The 20,907-nt window shown below is 30.4% G+C and overlaps 1 protein-coding gene across 1 annotated transcript; it reads left to right on the forward strand.

The window, feature by feature from the left end:
* The first annotated feature begins 5,550 nt into the window (after positions 1-5,550).
* LOC109812321 (uncharacterized) lies at positions 5,551-6,798 on the forward strand. The gene has a single exon (XM_020376263.3). The coding sequence runs from the start codon at positions 5,661-5,663 to the stop codon at positions 6,504-6,506; it is 846 nt and encodes a 281-aa protein (XP_020231852.1). The 5' UTR covers positions 5,551-5,660; the 3' UTR covers positions 6,507-6,798.
* Positions 6,799-20,907: the final 14,109 nt, after the last annotated feature.

Genomic DNA, 20,907 nt, shown 5'->3' on the forward strand with positions numbered 1-20,907 from the left:
ACTAAAAATATATTTAAATTGATATTTTATTATAAATGAGCTAAAATAAAAATATTTATCCCAACAATATACAACCTAGAGCACATAGGCTTGATGATGGTTAGTTGAGATGGTCCACTTGTGCAAAGGAGTAATGGCTGATACAATGATTTTAATTTTTAATGAGATTTGGTTCGATATTTATGATTTTTTTTTTGTTAGCCCCAAGATTTAACACGGCTGTATACACAAGGCATGATTCGAACCCCTGACCTTGTTTAAGCGTGGATCAACCTCTACCGCTAAACTACACGCTTGGGGTTAATTAAATTAATCTTTTATAATTTGGTTTGGTTTGATTTTTATAACTTTAAGATTTTTTATTTAAAAATTAACAAAATAAATATGTAATATTATGTTATTTATTTATTATTATACGTCAAAAATAAAATTAAAGTATATAATTTTAAAAAATTTCGGTTACTTAAGTATTTAATACCAGTTCTTTTATTATTATTTTAATAAAACATTTTTTAATATAATTTTAATTATCATATTAAATATTTTTTATAATATATATAATTTGTCACTTAAAAAAAATATTTTTAGACATTATAAATAATTTGGTTTTTTTAGTTTAGTACCTTACAATTTTATAAAATACTTTTTAAATATTATGATATATATATGGAGAAAGAAACAATTTTTAGTAGCTTACAATTTCATAAAACATTTTTTATGTTATGTGTCAATTTTATATATATGCACTATGCATCTGAAAAAGAAAATTATTTACAAATATGTGTGATTTGGAGTAGTTTCACATTTCAATTCAAAAATCAAACCAAACTATGTGGTTTTGAAAACCAAATTGAACCGCTAATTTACAATTTTTCCTCAGTTTTTGTATGTTTTTTTTAGATTAATTTGTGATTTTTCGTCTAGATTGATTCGATTTTAAACATTACTAATAGCAGTTAAAATAATCGACTAACAAACTTTATGGCATAAGCAAATAATACTTGGTCTTATTATAAAATAAAAAAATGCTAATTCACATTGATTTTCATGAACATATATTAGACACGGAGTGAATTATATCCAAAGAAGTTAATCTTATTTGATCATTAAGATAATAGATAGGGATGTCATTTCCATTACTACTGATCGAGAAATCAATTACATGCTAAATTTTTTTTAGATCAAATAATATTGTCCACTTTGTAGTTAGTCAAATTTAGTAATATTCAATTTGATTCAAAACTTTATTTGCCAAATTGAAGGTTAACAAATACTCACTAGAGGAATTTTATTTTTGACACCAAAAAATCCCCTTCAGTGAGTATACTTACCAAAATAGAATTTTAATAATCATAAGAGGTGTTGAACTTGGATCATCAAAAATACAAGCTCGAACCAAAAATTAATCTTATTTAATTTCACTAAATACATCAAAAATAATTTTTTGTATTATAATTTTTTTTTAATTAAATAAAGAGTATTTTAAGATATTATCATTAAATAAAATAAAATAATTAGTTAAATTTTATTTCTTTATATATATATATATATATATATATATATATATATTCGAGAATGAGGAGTACCATTTAAGAATTTACTATGACCTAGATTTCTATGCCACAAGAATTGATTATGAATTACAAGTCTGTAACATCAATAAATTATTCTCTCTCTTTTTTTCATTTCATTTAACGATTTAGTAAAAAAATTGTCTTATTATATATATATATATATATAATATTTTTAAAAATATTTCTGATAAAAAAACACATTTTATCCATTTCTAAAAGTCATAATTCTTAATATTTATGATCTCTGAAATCATAATTCCATGAGAAAAATTTTGGTGTTCGAAACCCCACTAAACATCAAACAAAATAAAATGGGATGCATGCTTTAATTCAATATGTTTTCGGCTCTCTTTATGAGCTTTTGTTTATCTTCCATTAATTAATCACATGAATAAAAAATATTTTATAAATATTTTATTAATCTTCTTAATACTACTCTTGAAAACAAATATTTTTTTAATAAGCATATATATTAAATGAATGTATTATTTCTTTCTTTCTCTCTCTTAATTATAAAAAGTATTGTATAATTTGTTTTACAAATAGATTTTTCTTAAATTTGTTTTCGTTTGTTTGTTTGAACAAGGCTCAGTTGTATGGCTAGTTCCATGACTTGAATTGAAGTGGTTAGGTGATTCAATAAATATAACAGTGGTCAAATTAAAGCTCTCAAATGTTTTCAATGACACGCTCGTGCTCTTAAAGTTTATAAAATGTGCCTAATATCTTAAAGTTTTTTAAAAAATGAATTTACTAAAATATAACTTCTTTTAGTACGTATTAGTAGTTAAGATTTTTCTGTTCATCGCCACTTTCTTTGAAATTAAATAAATTTTTTATATAAGAAATATAATTTAGACAAAAAAGTTGATAATTATTCAGCAAAACAAAGAGTTAACTTAAAGTTTATTTTCTTTATTTATATTATTAAAAAAATCGATTCCCTTCTTTACACATTTTGATTGGATTTTTTTTATTATAGCTAATTAATCTCTTATTATTACTTTATTTTTCTCTCTCATTTTGCTTCTTTTTAAGTTTATTTAAATAAAATACATGAGGGTACTATATATTTCTTTTTCATTGGTTACTTATAAAAATAATTGTTTTTTCTTGGTCCACGTGATAAGTTTTTCTCAAACCAATTATATTATTGTAGCTCTGTACATGTTTTAGTTCTAAAATTTTGTTTTCATAAATGCTTGTAAATAAAAAAAAATAAAAAAAATAATAATAAGGTTAGAGATATTTTCATCAAAAACAAAATTTGAAACATGGGAGGTTTAAATAGTAATTTGCTGGGATACCAATAGTAGTCCCAAACATAATCCTAGAACCTTGGAGTCGTGGACCTTCAAATTTTGGGCCAATCAAGAACCATATTAAGTGACTTGGGCTCACATGCGCCCCTGTTATTATGGATGAATAAATTAATTAAGGTAAGTCAAACAGTTGACTTTGACTTGAACAATTCCACCAAGCACAACTGCACAGCACAATTAGTGGTTATTTGTTTATACCATCATTATTATATTAAACTATTAATCTCTTTATCTTCTAATGTTGATACCCACCGTCTTTACTTTTATATTTCATGTAATATGACAATCATCTTTTTTGTTAAGCTGAGTCACAACAGACTCTAAGTTGGAAATTCTCCCTTGTTTTTTCATGCCAATAATGAAAAAAATTATTTTTAAATGACTATTTTATAAGGATTCAATGGTAATGCACAAATACTATACAACAATTTTACATGTTTATCTAATCATAATTCATCATAAATGATATAAGTTTATTGATCATTACAATAATTATCTTAAAAGTTATAAGGATTTCTAGTTGACTGACTGTGTAAAACTTTTTAAGTTGATAGTGTATTACCATTAAACACTTTTTATAATATACAAAAAAGTAAATTTATTTTTAAATTATTTAATAATATATTAATTAAAGTCGTGGTGTGTTTTATTTAACTTTGTTAAATAAAAAACTATTGTTACAACCAACCATAATTGAATTTAGCATAATAAATTAATCTTTCACAATGTGATGAGTGGAGATTTTTTTTAATACAAAATATCAACGAGTTTTGTAATTATTGATGATTGATATATATGTTGAGAAACATTACTTTAGATAAATCTTTCCTTCAAAATAAACTCAATTCCACGTACCAACATCATATATAGTTAGTTGTTAACAATATTAGTTGTCATTAGTTTATTACAAGTATTTGTTATTATATGTTGTGTTAAAAATAATACATGCAATGCAAACTAGATCGTTTTCAAAGAAGTATTTTCTCTCTATAGATTCCATTGGTGTTATTATTTTATTCGGTCGTAGATAATGTTTTGTTTTGGGCTCACTGCAAGTAATGCCTCAATTCTAGAAGCTCTTTGCTGAACGAGTCTATAGAGGCATTTACCACATGTTTCTGATCCCAAAGACAATGAGAAAAAGGATACTGTCAAAGCATAACATGCCAACTCAACAATAACTTATGCTTTAAAAATAATATACCATAGTCTTATTTTATAATAGTATCTTCTCAACAAACAACTCATATATATAATTTTCCACATTTTAGTGTATATTGATCCAAGAAAAATAAATAGAAAGTTTTTTGTAAAGTCTTTATCAGGGTTTTATTATGATATTGAGCGTACTTTGTTTTCTGCATGCAATTCTTTTATCTCAGTCCATTTCATGCATTTATTCTTAATATAAAAAAACCTCATCCATATCCTTATATTTAATTTAAATTATTTATAACCAGGAATTTACGATGAATCCTCATCCATCACTGTCCAAATTCCCAAAAACAAAAGACGATTTTTTAAAAATAAAATATGGTTTGATTTTGTATTTATTTATTTTAATTCATGTTGAACTGGCAAGTACTTCTAGATACTAAGACCCCCAACTCCTTACCGTCACCGAAGATGATAACAATCCATTATAATTTTTTTATTCAATTAATAGCAGCTCCGAATTGACCAAGTTAAGGGTAATCACGAATTAGACACAAACTTGCCTTTCAAACAAATTAAATAATGACCAATAATATTATACGCCAACCACATACGTGTACATAAGTAATACATTAGAAATACCTTCACATCAAATCGAATTACATCAAAATCTTCTCGAAGCAAGCAAAATAGATAAAGGATCGACACCAACACTTTTTTTTTTTTTTAAAAAAATTATTTTGTATTGTTTACTAAAATCTCATGACTGTTGAACTTAAGTTTATTTTAAAATTTCTTATTGTTTACTTAAATTTTAATTTATTAATTTTTTATTATAAAATATATATTATTAATGGTCTATAAGAATATAAAAATCACTGTAATTAATTAAATTTCATTCAAATTATAAATATGCTAACAACATATTATGTGATGCTCTTTCTAATTATTTTTTATCATTTAACAGAGTTTAATTAGTGTGACCATACAAAACTTAATTCAATAATAAATAGAATTAAGAAAAAATAATGAAATACTAGCTATAGTAGATATGATATTTTGCTAATATTCCTATTGAAACGTGGACATGAATTAATATAATGCCATCCCAGCCCTCCTATTCAACCCCACTGTCCCCACGTAAATTTCACACTATACAGATGAGTTTAGCTACATCTACAAGTTAAACTCCATTACATGGATGCTTACCAAACCAATATATATATGTAAATGACCCATGAGAGTCAACAATATTGGTTAGTTAACATTATTATTGATTAATTCTTTACGCACGATTTCTATCACATTCACAGGCTAGCACCGAAATGAGAATTTTCGCATAAACAATATGGAACGGTATTAAATGGCGGCTTAATTAACGTAGCACACAACAAACCAATGGTCAACAAAACAATCCCCAACCCTTTTCCCCACTTGATCCTTCTCCTCACCTTCCCCTTCACCATCACCACACATCTTATATAAATACCCACATCTCTCACACAAACATTTTGCTACTAACCCAAACTCACAAACCAAACTTACCCAAGAGATCATAGATAAATTTACGAGCTGTCCAAGAAAAGTTTTATTACTCATTTTTATTTCTATGGAAGTGGTGGTACAAAGCCCTAGTAGTCCTACTATGGATAATTTTGATTTTGGTGGCAACGTGGGATCGATATACCAAAGTGCTCCTTCTTCACCTAAACGATTTGGTGATTATTACCTAAGTGCGCCCGCGAGTCCATCTAGGTTATCTGAGTTATACAATCAATTTGAATATTTCTCTTCAACCGATCCCTCTTCATCATTTGAGGCAGCCAACAAAGTTGATGATGGCGACGAAAATAGCGACTACAGTTTTGCCTTCTACGTCAATGACGACAAGTCCTCCCGTCCGGCAGAGGAACTCTTTGCCGGCGGCAAGATTAAGCTCTTGGACGAGTCTCGGTCCAAGGAGCCTAAACGAGGAAGAGAGAGAGAAAGAGAGAAAGTTATGACGACGACAACCTTGTCGTCGTCAAACTCGGGTAGAAGGGCAGCACGATCACACTCGCCTTATAGAAAATCAACTTCCCACTACTTGTGGGAAGCAGAACAACAACAACAGCAACAACAACAGTCAAGAAGAAGCATTAAAGAGGAACCGAATTCTTGTTCGAAGGGGTCGAAAAGGTGGTGGTTGAAGGACTTTTTGTTGTTCCGTAGTGCCTCCGAAGGGAGAGGGTCGTGCAAGGATCCGTTGAAGAAGTACTATAGTAAGAAGAATAATGGTGAAGAAGTGAAAGGGTCATCAAGTTTTAGATCCTCGGATTCGAGAAAGAAGGGACCTGTTTCGGCGCATGAATTGCACTACGCCATGAAGAAAGCGGAGTCCGAGGATATGAAGAAGAAAACCTTCTTGCCATATAGACAAGGAATCTTGGGCAGGTTGGCTGGATTCGGTCTCTAATTACTGTATCAAGTCTCTTGGATACAATTGTTCTTTTTGTCTTTTGTTAAAAATGTTGCATTCTTTTGTTAAATTAAGTGTAATATATATATCTCTTCACGGATCAACTGAAGCAATATGTGAAATATTGGATTAGTTGTATTAAATATTTAAAGGAGAAACTTTACCTTCTATGATGAAAGAAAAACTGTCACTTGTAATGGTACTAGTAGGTTTAGAAGGAAAACAAAATTGTGATATGTATCACTAGTGATGGATTTGAGCTATATAAACCCAATCATTTGTCCTTTTATGTGAAGTAATTATATATGATGTGAGTTGCAACTTGCATATCATTTGCTAATATACAAATAAAACATCAATTACTTCATCACCTTAGAAGAAACGTAAATGCGTATCATGTCCTACATTTTATGCGAATATTTTCTTATTCCTTGCATAGTTCGAGCTAATTCATCAAATATTTGACTACCTTCCATATATATAGGAGTATATGGAAAAGTTTGTGTAACATTATCATACTGAAGACAGGAAAAGAGTCAAGAATGTGACTGAAAAAAACAGAGAAAGATTAAAAGACTAGTTAATGATAGAGAAAAACTCAGGACGGTCCAATTATGTTATTGGATTCCTTTTGTAAAATAATGTTGTATGTATCTTTTGTAGCCTTGATCCCAATAAAGTCCAGCCCAAAACACTTTATACCTAAACCAAAATAGGAGCAAAAACAAACCAGATTCATAAAGTAGTAATAAATTAAGTACCTTCGATACCACCAATTATAGTCATCACTCCTCAACAATGGAATTACGAGGTTCTTTGGTTTGTGTAACGACTCGGTAAATCATTATATTTAATATAATATAATATTATGCAGCAAAAAAAAATATAAACTATCCAATTATTTTAGGGTTTTCATACAATAATTTTTAGTCATTTATGTAATTTTATTATGTACAAAGATAAAAGACATAAATCCCCTCATAAAGTTAAATATATATACCTTGGACATATATATACAATCTACACAACTACATATTTGTATAAAATAACTTTAATCGTCAATTGAGCATTTATATAACAACCATGCTACATCGGAGTAGCATTACCAAAATTGGGTTATCACCAACATAACCTCTCACTAACTAACCAAGTCATCTGGCTAAATTGTCTTGCTTCAAAATCAAATATGATCGTTGCAATTTCAATCACGAGGAAAGGGATGGGTAAACTCGTGAAATAATTAACATGGGATTAATATACATGTTCAACTTATAACTACATCAACAACTTAGCAAAAACTCTCAACTAGTTCTCAATACAACATCAATATATCATCTACAAGTACAACTTGAAAATCTTCATATACAACTTACAACGTGAATAACATTTTCAACATACACAACTTTCCATCACAACATAAACAACTTTAAACAACCAACACATCATTATCCATATCAACATATGAAGATCTCCTATAATAGAGGTGAGTTGTTTAGGTGGTTCGCCGCAACCAAATCACTATTTTTGATCTATCATCGCCAAATTAAGTAGATACAACATTAGGCCTCAGAATGTTAGTTATACAACTTAAATTAATTTCTCAAGTTTCGACACTTAAACTAGGAAAGTCTAATACTACTGTTAGGGTTGAACAATTTGAGTGTGAGCCCACCACAACATTAGCATACATATCTAAGCATCGCATGGGATTAGTCTGTCAACTATTCTCTAAATACTATGCATCTTTCTAACAATCAGTTAAGAATTTTACCTCTCGACTTTATATTTTACTTAGTTGGTCACTTTATACAAGTATGATTCAACCTTACCCACATACGTATTTCACTTAAAACCTAAAGGAGACAACTTAAAATAACTACCTATTCAGAAACTAACTTACTTACTAAAGGATTCTCAACTTGGGCTCTTAGAGTACCACAACTTATATCCACACAATGATATATTTTAATTTTTAAAATAACTATATCCACACAATGATATATTTTAATTTTTAAAATAACTTTAGTCTCGACTAGTTTTTATGTATCTCAACTAAGACATGTATCTTCACCACATGGCTAATAACTTAACAACTTAATCAACTATAAATATTATACAACTTTGCAACTTAATCAACTATCACCTTACATCTTAACAACATAAATCATCACTATACATCATCTCAAATCAATGCATAATGAGTTACCATCATACAACATTTAATTATATAATAGAATCATCATTCTTCAACTATTAACAACTTAAAACATCATATTTTATTTCAATATCCCACACCCAACACCATCTTTCTTGTGCCTAACATCATTAAGGTAGAATGCTTCGGGCTTGCCCAAGTCGGACGCCAATCTACCTACATTTAACGTGGATGAGGCAAAGAGCCTTTGAGTCAATCACGTTTAGCATGGCTAAACCCATGCCCAACCTCAATTTAGGTAGAAAGCCTCTACCTAACTAGTGTCCGACATCACAATAGCGCTTGGTGTCATCTAGGTAAAGAACCTCTGTCTCAGTCACACTTGGCACCACTCATCTTGAGTTCAACGGCACCAAGTCAAAGACCTCTTTGAGTTCTCTTGCCCAATGCCACTTATTTCATGCTCAAGGTGACCAAATCAAAGAGCTCCTCGCTGACCATGCTTGACACTACTAATCCCGCATTGACATGATTAGGGCAGAGAGCCCTTAACTTGAGTCATGCCTAGTGCCATGAAGGCATGCCTAACGCGATGAGAATTTTTGCACTTGGTAGAATCTTATTTTGGCTCAATCCACCTGAAACTCAGCAAAAGACCAACATGTAACATAAAATTCAACATATGTGCATCATAAACAACACCAAACCAACTCAAAACAACACATGCAACCATTGAAATTCAAAAATCACCCAAGTCACTCAAGAATTCCATTCAAGAGCCTTCCTTTATAACATTTTCAATCCATGATTTTCACCAATTTAATCATGCAATGATGAATACATATAGTAAAATAATAAGTATTCATCAAACAACACACAATTCACAAACTTCCCTTACCTATAGTTGTTCAACTAAGAAGAGATGAGGAAGAGAGTGTGATCCTACTTGTTTCTGACTTTGAGATTCCTACTCCAAGAGCTTGAATCTTCAATTTAATCACCTTAGATCGACTATAAGGAAGGTTGAAGGAAGAATTCAATAAAAGAAGATGAAAAAGAAGGTTGATGATATATATATATATATATATATATATATATATATATATATATATATATATATTATCCTAGATCAATGTATAAAGATTCAACAATTATACCTCAAAATCCAATATATAACACAACTTAATCATCATACAACATATAATAGATTCAACTAACTTATTCATGTTCACCACTTAATCATTAAAGTAATAAATGTTCACAAGGAAGTCAACACCTAGTGTCATTTGCCTTACACTCGGTGTTATTTGGCAAGAAGCTCTTTGTCTAGCTCAGTACGACGTCATTCAACTTGTGCTCAACGTGGATAAGGTAGAGAACCCTTGAACGCCAATGCCTGACGTGGCAAACTCCACGCTCATCCTTATTTCAAATAGAGAATCTTTGTCTGACTCACACCTAACGTCAATCTAGGTAGAGATGATTATTTCTCCTCACATCGACAACATTCAACTTAATGCTTGGTATGACCAAGTTAGAGACAATTATCTCTCCTCACATTTGGTGTCACCAATTTAGCATTCGACATGAGTAAGACAAATGACCTTTGATTAAGCCACGCTTGATACCATGATGATATACTTGGCGTGATGGTGGATTCTGCACATGTGCATTCATGAAAATGGACAAAACCACCTGAAGGTCAGAAATCTCCAACATGCAAGGGCATATATTACATATACACAACGCATTCAACTCATTTCCAACCAGAAATACCACATGCAACAAGAAATTTACTAGAATCACCAAGTTCACCTTAATATGCTCAAAAGTACCAAAACTTTAGGCCTCCATGCATTGACATGTTATCTTTGATGCTCTTAAGTCTAAATAATATGTTCAAAATTATAGTCTTTATTAACTAGTAGTACTGAAAATGAAGATTCATCCACTGATTCAATTAAAAATTCATCAAAACGACATTCTTTGCAAAGGAAGATATGTAGTGCTACATATGTTAATACAAGTTCAACTTGTCTATTAAATAAAAATGGAGATGCTAACTTAAGAACTGTAAAGTGTGATTTTAAAATTCCAAATATCCTATTGATCATATTTCTTAAGAACGCATGACATAAATTGAATACTTCATTATTACCATGACCTACAAATTTTTTTAGATGATAAATGAGAGAGATGAATACGGAGGAAAAGGAATGAGATAGAGAAGAAATGAAGAGAGAGAAAAGAAGCTAATAAAGGAAATAAAAGAGGAGAGAGAAGTAAAAAAGGTAAAAGAGAAATAGAATATGAAAGGAAGAGAGAGGGATGAGAGAGAGAGAGAAATAAGAAAGCCCATAAAGAGAAGATTAAGGAGCGTGAGAGGGAGAGAAGAAAGAAAGAAAGAAAGAAGAGAAATAAAAGAAAAATAAAGTCATGCAAAATCTCATATTTTTATAAGATTATTAGATGAGTGAATTATATATAAATTCTACTAAAAAAGTCTAAAAAAATCTATTATTTAAAAGAATTAATTAAAATCTCTATATTTTTAATATTAATAAACTTTTTTAAATAAATATCTAAAAAAATCATGATTATCTTAATTAAATATTATTAAATTTGGATATATTCATAAAAAAATAATGATTATTTTAATTAAACATCACTAGACATTTTTTATTAAATTTTTTAAATTAAGTATTATAATATTTTTTCATAAAAAAAATCTTTTAAAATTGTAATTTAATACATCCTTAAATAAAAAGAAATAAAGTGACCTCGCGAGCTGTCAATATACAAGACCAAGAGTGACGTTTATATTTACAATAAGCTTTACAAACACATCTTACAATTTTATTTTATTTTTCTGTTTCTATGCAACATCACATTACTTATCTAAATAGTAAGTACCTCTGCTCTTATTATTATTTTTTCTTAAATTATAATATTGTTGGCACAATAAGTATTAATTTTATTTTATGAATGGCATGTTAGAAAAGTGTTAAAGGAAGGTACCAAAACGTTATCCGAAGCTGGCGGTGAGAAAAAATATTTCTCCTAATATTTAAATATTTTGGGATGGATATAATATAATATTTTATTAATTGAGGTACGTAATTTAATTTATAAGGTTTAATTAATTCCCGTTGGGGAACGTGTCTGATGTGTGGTTTTCCAACAAAGATTAAGCACCGTCAGCAGTCACGCACACGTGAAATTGAGTGGGACCCACCCACCCGGCAAAGGGGTTGGAAGGGGACAAAGGGGTTCCACCGTCACGCCAAAATCTCTTATCCCAACAATATTTCCAATTTTTTATTATTTCCTTTTGGACAATATACCCTACACACGAATTCAAATCTCAACCAAATAAAACAACCATGCTTCAATTTTCGCCAACTTCATGCATAATCCTTTGCCCATCCTTAATCTTGCAATGTACCTTCTTCTTTCTAAATTTAAACCACCCGTTTTTTTTATATTTGTTGGGGTAAAATCTGGATTTTTATTTTTATTTTTGATGAGGTTCGAGTTTTTCCGTCCCGCTCTCGTCTTCATTTCTTTTTTTTCTTCTTCTTTTAAATAAATATAAAAAAAAATTTATAAAAAAAAATAATACAAATTTTTACATATAAATATTTTTAATTTTGGTTTATATATATATATAAGGCTAAAAATCTATTTTGGTCCCTTATAATCTTTTTTTGTTTCAATATAGTCCCACTTTTATTTTTGGTCTTAATTTGATCACAAACTAATTAATTGGTTTCAATTTAGTCCCAAATTAATTAATTAGTTTCAATGTGGGACTTCTGTCTAAAATATTTAAACGGAGTTAAATTTTGGCCACGTGGATGCCACGTAGATGCATACGTGGATGCCACGTGGATGACAATTTTTTTTTAAAACACCTGGACCCAGAACGGCCCGTTCGAAAACCAGAACGGGCCGTTCTGGTTGCACTCTTGGTGTGTTAATTTTGCAACTGAAACGGGTCGTTCTAGATGCGAAAATTAACACACCACCAGTACAGCAGAACGGGCCATTCTGGATTCAGAACGGCCCGTTCCAAAACTGAGAATAGAACATTCTTGGCTTAATTGTGTTTTTGATCGCTCAAGTATTATAATTATGCAATTTTGATCCCTAAGGTTTTAATTGAGTAATTTCAGTCCTTAAAAGATTTTAGTTGTATAATTTTAGTCTCACAATTTTTAATTGAACAATTTTAATCTCTCAAATATTATAATTGTTCAATTTTAGTCTTTCTCATTAAAAATTTAATAATTTTAAAATTTTAATATATATATATATAATGTTTTAAAACTATATAATTGTTTGCTTATTTAAATTAACGTATATTATAATTTTTTTTTAATGTATCAAATGATATATATTTATTATTAATTTTTAATGGAAGAAACTAAAATCGTACTATTATGATATTCGAGAGACTAAAATTGTTCAATTAAAAATTGAAGGACCAAAATCGCGCAATTGCAATTCTTTAAGGACTAAAATTACCCAATTAAAATCTTGTGGATCAAAACTGCACAATTGTAATACTTGAGAGATAAAAAATGCAATTAAACCAATATTCTTTATTAATTTTATTAAAAAATATAATAATTTTGAAAAATATTTTTTTAGGGTAAAAATTTTAAAATTACTTATTTTTATAAAATACAATTGTCTTATAAATAGAGTAATAATTTTTTATTTTTTCTCTTTTTGTTTGAAGAAATATTTAAGTATCACTTTATAATTTTTTGCAACTTATTTAAAATTAGAGGAATAAAATGATAAAAATTAATAAGATAAACATAATAAAATAAAATATATAAAAAATATTAATATATTTATTTTATTAGATATAACAACATAATTAAAATATAATTAATAATATATATTTTATAAAATTATTAATATTTTATATATATATAAAAAATGAAATCGAAACGGCCCGTTCTGAAACCGGAACGGGTCGTTCTAGTTGCACTTTTGGTGTGTTAATTTTGCACCTAGAACGGGTCGTTCCGGATGCAAAATTAACACACCAAAAGTGCAACCAGAACGGCCCGTTCCGGTTTCAGAATGGGTCGTTCTGGGTCCAGGTGTTTTAAAAAAAGTTGTCATCCACGTGGCATCCACTTATGCATCTACGTGGCATCCACGTGGCCAAAAGTTAACTCTGTTTAAATAATTTGGACGGAAGTCCCACATTGAAACCAATTAATTAATTTGGGACTAAATTGAAACCAATTAATTAGTTTGAGACCAAATTGAGACAAAAAATAAAAGTGGAACTATATTGAAACAAAAAAAGATTATAAGGGACCAAAATAGGGTTTTAGCCTATATATAAATAATTTTTTTATTAATTATTAAGCGGGACGGGGGCGGGGGCGGGACAAGTATTACCATCCTGTCCCCGCCCCTGATTTTATCAATTGGGAAAAATTCGAACCCGATAAACACAGATTTTTCCATTCAAATTGGGGCGAGTTTAGACAGATACTCTTAGAGGCAGGTTCGATTGTCATGCTTAGTTCTTCTCATGTCCTTTCGTGAGAAAAAAATCAAATTTCAGTAAAAAATAATTCTCATTCTATAAACCAATTTTATTCAATAAAATACTAATAAAATAAAATTAAATAATAAAAAAAATTAAATTTTAATGTGATAAATTTTTGTATAAGAGAATTTAAGTGAAAAATTTATATGAAAAGATCGTATTCAATTTGTCCTTCCACATTTGCATTTTTGTGTAAAGATTGTAAAGAAGGTGATAAAGGGGATTAATTATTAGGATAACTCTAATAGTTTATATTTTTGTGTTCATTTAATTTTTATAGATATTAAATAAATATATTTATTATAATTTCATTAATTTGTAAAAAATTATTAAAAATAGAAAGAGAAAAAATCATGTATAAATTTTAGATGAAAACACACTTCTCCTATGTTCTAGTTAATCGGTGATGGTTGTTTGTATCATCTACACCCACACCTAAATAAAAACTTGCATGGCACGCCACGTATGAAGCACATGTCTCCATAAACCATTTGATTAAGCCACGCGGGGGCTGCTTTCATCATGTCAACCACGAATTTTTTTTTAACACTTTTTAAATTTTTTTTTTTATAATTATATATTGATATGAAAGTATAAAAATTTTTAATTTAAATTTTTGCAGGTATTTTGTTATTTAATAAATAATATAAAATTTATTAAGTATTGAAAATATATAATAACTAAAAGCTAGCATTATATTTATACCGTATCGGCACACCGAGGGGGGAGTCGGAAAAGGGCCAACCTGATTTTGGCCCAGGCATGGAAACAATCGGAATCTGACTTGATCCCCTCCCACGAGGGTGATCTCGGGGGAGTTCGGTCGGAATCCGATCTGGACTCGATCTCAAGGACAGTTAAGCCCTTGCGCCTTATAGGCTTAGGGTTGGAAGGCAAGTGTACCGTCCCAGTCGGATCCCGATCTGATACCCTTTACAGGTTTTGATCCAATGAATCTTGAATATGGGTCTTTTCGGTCGGTAGGCGATCTAACCTCTCACATGGGTAAGATCAGTCAGACCGTGATCTCACCCACCCCCTGGACGAGCTCGACCTGGGTATGGTCGGCCAGGGTGTGCTCGGCCATGGTGAGATCGACCAGGCTATGCTCGACCATGGTGAGATCGGCCAGGCTGTGCTCGGCCATAGTGAGATCGGTCAGGGTGTGCTCGACCATGATGAGCTCAGCCAGGGTATGGTCGGCCAAAGTCCGAGTGGGTCTCACCCTTTGGACTGGAGATCGGCAAGGGTGTGCTCGGTCATGGTGAGATCGGTCAGGGTGTGCTCGGCCATGATGAGCTCGACCAGGGTATGGTCGGCCAAAGTCCGAGTGGGTCTCACCCTTTGGACTGGTCTGAGAATCAAGGATAAAAAGCCTATCTTTGATAATCAAATATTCCCAAGGAAAATCGTTATGGAAATCCTCGCGCTCACAAGGCCTAGGTGGCCCATGAACAGAAAAGTATAAAACCTAAAACCCTAGAGTTAAAACGGAAGATTACACTCTTGAATGCTCTGGCTTTTGAGACTTGACCTAGGAAAAAACCCTAGTCCACCCTTTGGCCGGAACAATATTAATACGGGTGAAATTAGATTCAAATATCTTAAATAAAACATTTAATTTGGATCTTATGAATTAAAAAAAAATATTAATGATAAACATTACTAAAAGTAGTTGGTGGGTATTAGAGGGATATAAATACTTTGGCGCACAATAATAATGATTAAAGGATATGTGACGCGCACAATACTACAAAATTGAAATAGAAATTGAGATGATGTTGTTAAATGTTTGTTGTCTCAAATATTCAACCTACTACGAGTTTTATGGATGAACTTGAAAAGTAATCTTTTGTGACTCCTCACTCATTTAAGTTGGTAATTCTCTTTTTAAGTTATATTTCTTCTATCTTAAAAATGTTTATTCATAGACCTTATATCTTAATAACAAGACAAAAGGAAAATTTTTAACTTAAAATTATATTTTTAAATGTAAACAATATTTTAAAGTAAACAACATGCATTCTAAGCATTTGAAATCACTAGTACAAAAAGGGTAATTTACGTTGGTTATTTTAAGTTTTTTATGTCAGAAAAAAGTTACGTTAATGCGAGAAATGTAAATTTATGTCGGTTGTGATAACCAACGTAAATTTACGTCGGACATTCTCAAGAGCCGACATAAAAAAACGTTATAAAACAAACAAAAAATACTAAACTACTAACGGCGGACATAGTATAGTCCGACGTAAATGTATGCATTTTTTTTAAGTTTGTATTATTTTTTGATACACCCAAAACCTGCATACAATCCAAAATACAAAACCTAACATAGGTAGTCCAGAATACAAATTCAAATATAATTTATATTTCAAAATTTAATGAAAAAAAGAAAATAATATATAAATCTTAAAAAACATAAATTAAGACAATGTAAATCTTATTATCCTAAAAAAAGCTATATAGAACATATGTTTGTCAATGCTATCAAACTAGAAACATAATATCCAACTAACTAAATTTAGAAATCTAACTATTATATACTTTGAAGAAAAAAAGTTTCTCATTGTTCTCTTATCTTGATGATTTCATCTTTGGGCAATGGAGATGGATCTTGAAAGACTTAAAATATTAATTTAAGTGTCATTAATATGCAATGTTAATTATCATAAAGGTAAATATACTTAAATAAATTTTGATATGAATTACCTGCCCCCAAGAATCAGTAATACCCGCAGAAACTATGGCTCTCATCCAATACATGATGTAATAGTCACATTCAAACGAGTCTTGTTGCTTATTACACTAAAATGAGAAACAATTGAAAGACCTAAAATATTAATTTAAGTGTCATTGATATGAAATGTTAATTATCATAAAGGTAAATATACTCAAATAAATTTTGATATGAATTACCTGCCCCCAAGAATCAGTAATACCCGCAAAAACTATGGCTCTCATCCAATACATGATGTAATAGCCACATTCAAACGAGTCTTGTTACTTATTACACTAAAATGAGAAACAATTGAAAGACCTAAAATATTAATTTAAGTGTCATTAATATGCAATGTTAATTATCATAAAGGTAAATATACTTAAATAAATTTTGATATGAATTACCTGCCCCCAAGAATCAGTAATACCCGCAGAAACTATGGCTCTTATCCAATACATGATGTAATAGCCACACTCAAATGAGTCTTGTTGCTTATTACACTAAAATGAGAAACAAATAATTATTATTTCCAAAGTCGATAAATTCAAATATTATTGCCTCTATTAAATAATTTACTAACCTTAGGGAATATGAAGTGCAATGTCTTTGATCTAGCTCTTCCACTTAAAATATTAGTTCCAGACACGATTTTAATTAATTAAAATAAAAACAGATGTTAGCCAATATATATAGTTATAGTTTTAAAACATAATGAAAATTTATAAATACCCTTGTAATTGGCATTTCATTTCGTGGCTTGGTTTTTGATGTAGTGAACAAAACCACACCACGATGTATTCTTTAGGAATGATTAAAATTAACTACTAATGGGACCTACATTGTATGACAAACAAATTAGTTATAAAATTACCATGATTAAAAAACCAATTAAAAAACTAACCCTTCAATGTATGGAGCCATGTATATATTTCTTCCTGATTCACTCATCCATGTTTGCATATATTGCTGGATCTAGACCTGAGTGCTTCCTGATTTTTAGATGGATTAAGGCTCAATAAATCCATATACTTGTGCTTGTGCTTGCTCCACACTCAATTTATCCATGTACCTAACATAATTAATTATTATAAGTTAAATGTAATTATTGTAATTTTAGACTCATAAAAGAAAATATCACTTACATGGCCAACAACTGTATGATAGATATATTTAACATGGAGTTTCCCCCAATAATCTCTAATGCGTTGGGCAGGGATATGTATAGTGGAACATTAGAGCTATCAACTCCAAAAACTCTAATGTCCCACTGCAATTGAATTGGTTTCTTCTTCAATCGTGGTAATATGGTTAAAAGCCTAGATATGGGATCATCCTCAGCTTCTGCTATCAGCATCATCAATAACAAGTTCTTTCATGACTTCCTTACCACGATTGATAAAATCCTAAAGAAATAATCAAAATTAGTTAAACAATAATAGAATTATAAGAATAAAATATAGCAATAATAAAATTACCTTTGCCCGTGCTGAAAGCGGCATCACCAAACGTTTTGGCCAAGCTAAGAATGTGTCGGTTGCCTGTCCCACTAGTTGAACCTCTGTATTGGGCAAAGGCACTGGAGCAACAACATCTTGAACTTAGTCAACCACAACCCGTGTCCAGTCTGACTCTAGAGGGACACCATGGATGGTTGAGCCACCCTCAAATACTCGACCAATAGCCACTAATCGTGGGGGATCATCCTCAACATATAACTCACACTGGTTTGGTACATTAGTGTGAGTTTGTTCCCCTAAGGGATTTGGAGCAGCACAACTCCCTTTAGTATTGACTCGAACACCATCATTAGCAACTGTAGTTTGTTGCTGAGAACGAGCCAAAAACTCAAACTTCTGTTCAAACTCTTGTCGAATGTTATTCAATTTTTCTTCAAACTGCATCTCCATTCTCTACATAGCATCCTGACTGCAAGAGTCAACAGTACTGCTCTTCGATGGTGGTGCATCAAAGTAATCTCGGTGACTCCAAGAACCATCAATACCACGCACACGGCCTGGGTGCTTTGGCCTTCCTATGGCCTTGTGAGTATATCATCCCGACCATGGGGAACAAATGAGCCATGGGTGGTCTGCTCAACTAAACCCTACTGTAACATATTAATAATAAGTATATCTTAAACTACACTTATGAATTGTAAATTGTGAATGACCAACAAAACTGGCCATGAATTGTGTTTACTACTTAAGTTCCCATAAGGATTCATGCCATCTGTAGCTAGACCAATTCTCAAGTTTCTTGACTCTGCACCAAATTATGGAAATGTTTCATCAATCCTCTTCCATTGCAGAGAATCAGCTGGATGTCGAAGAAATTTGTCACATTTTTTACCATTTTCATGCCATGTGAAGTTTTTTGCATCCTCTTTAATGACAAACAATCTTTTAAACGTAGGTATTATTGGCAAATACCATAAGACCTTAGCAGGGGGACCCTTTATTTCTTCCTCACCACTACTTCCATCAGCTTTCTTTTTGAACAACGACAATCCACATGTCAGACACACTTTCAATGTAACAAAATCATTTGTATACAATACGCAATCATTAGGGCACGCGTGTATCTTATTATACTCCAAACCCATTGGACATAGTATCTTTTTTATCTCATAGTTGCGATTAGGTAACGTGTTATCTTCTGGAAGCATCTCCTTCAACAACTCCAACAATTTTGTGAAACTTTTATCAGTCCAACCATTTCTTGCTTTTAAACTAAACAATCTTAAAGTTCTTGATAATCTTGTAAATATACTGCATCCTGGATACAATGGTTGCTCAAAATCAGACTTTAAGGTATCATACACATGTGCTCTTTCAAAATTTTATTCACCAATATCACGTATCATCTCTTCTAAATTATTGTCCATCCCTTCAAAATTTTCAGTTGTTGACACCGTTGGAATGTCTAATATTTCTCTATGCCATGTCCATATTGTATAACTCTTCACAATACCAAATATAAATAGGTGATCACATATTTCTCCAACTTCATGACGTATCTGATTCAAACAACGAACACATGGACAATAATATGCCCCTTTGATGGGTTTTCCATTTTCTCGTGCAAATTGCAAGAACTCTTCAACTCCATTTCTGTACTCCTGACTAATGCGACGTGCATTCATCCAACTTCGATTCATTATCTATATATTAACACAAATTAACTATTGACTCAGTTATTCATAATTATTCTAACCTAAACTACAACCCTAAAAAATCGATAGTAATTTTGGATAAAATAGATAAATGTTTCTACTAACACGATGCTAAACTAAAGGTTAATGCCTAATTTTGTCCCTCTTAATAATTAAATTCTCCTTCTTTAATGCATCTGGAACGACCTGTTCTGAAACCAGAATGGGTCGTTCCAGATAGACAATTAACACAAAATTAAAACTTTAGCCCATAGGCAAATTTTATGACCTTAGATTTATAGATTTATACATAATTTACATTTATCTCATATTATGAATAATGAGTGACTATGTTTTAACTTTGCAATTATGTAATTTGCAAATGTTTCTATTATAAATTATGATAAAGGATTAATTGATGAATTAATATATGAATTACATATTTCAGAGTAGGCATAGTATCTCAAACAATGTTACAAAATAGTTATTTCATAAGGAAGAAATAACTAATTAAGATTATAGGCTAAATGTCATGATAGGATATTTCTATATCCATAGGCATGATTTATTTTTATTATGATTTTTATTGTCCATATATAAAATTTATAAATTTTGTTCATGTTTTGCATCAAAAGTTTTGAATTTACTAATTTATGAATTATTATAGAATTAATATTATATTACGAAAATGATATATCTTTTATCATCCTATACAGACATTCCAAAAGTTAGTGGGAGTCAAAAATTCCAAATAAGTGAAAGTGAAATCTCGAAAAGTAAAATTTGAGAAAATAA

Source organism: Cajanus cajan, chromosome 9, assembly GCF_000230855.2.
Source record: "Cajanus cajan strain Asha chromosome 9, NIPB_CcT2T_4, whole genome shotgun sequence".
Taxonomy (NCBI): Eukaryota; Viridiplantae; Streptophyta; class Magnoliopsida; order Fabales; family Fabaceae; genus Cajanus; species Cajanus cajan.

Excerpts from the sequence above, each read along its gene's own strand:
- LOC109812321 (XM_020376263.3), top strand. The coding sequence starts at position 5,661 with ATGGAAGTGGTGGTACAAAGCCCTAGTAGTCCTACTATGGATAATTTT.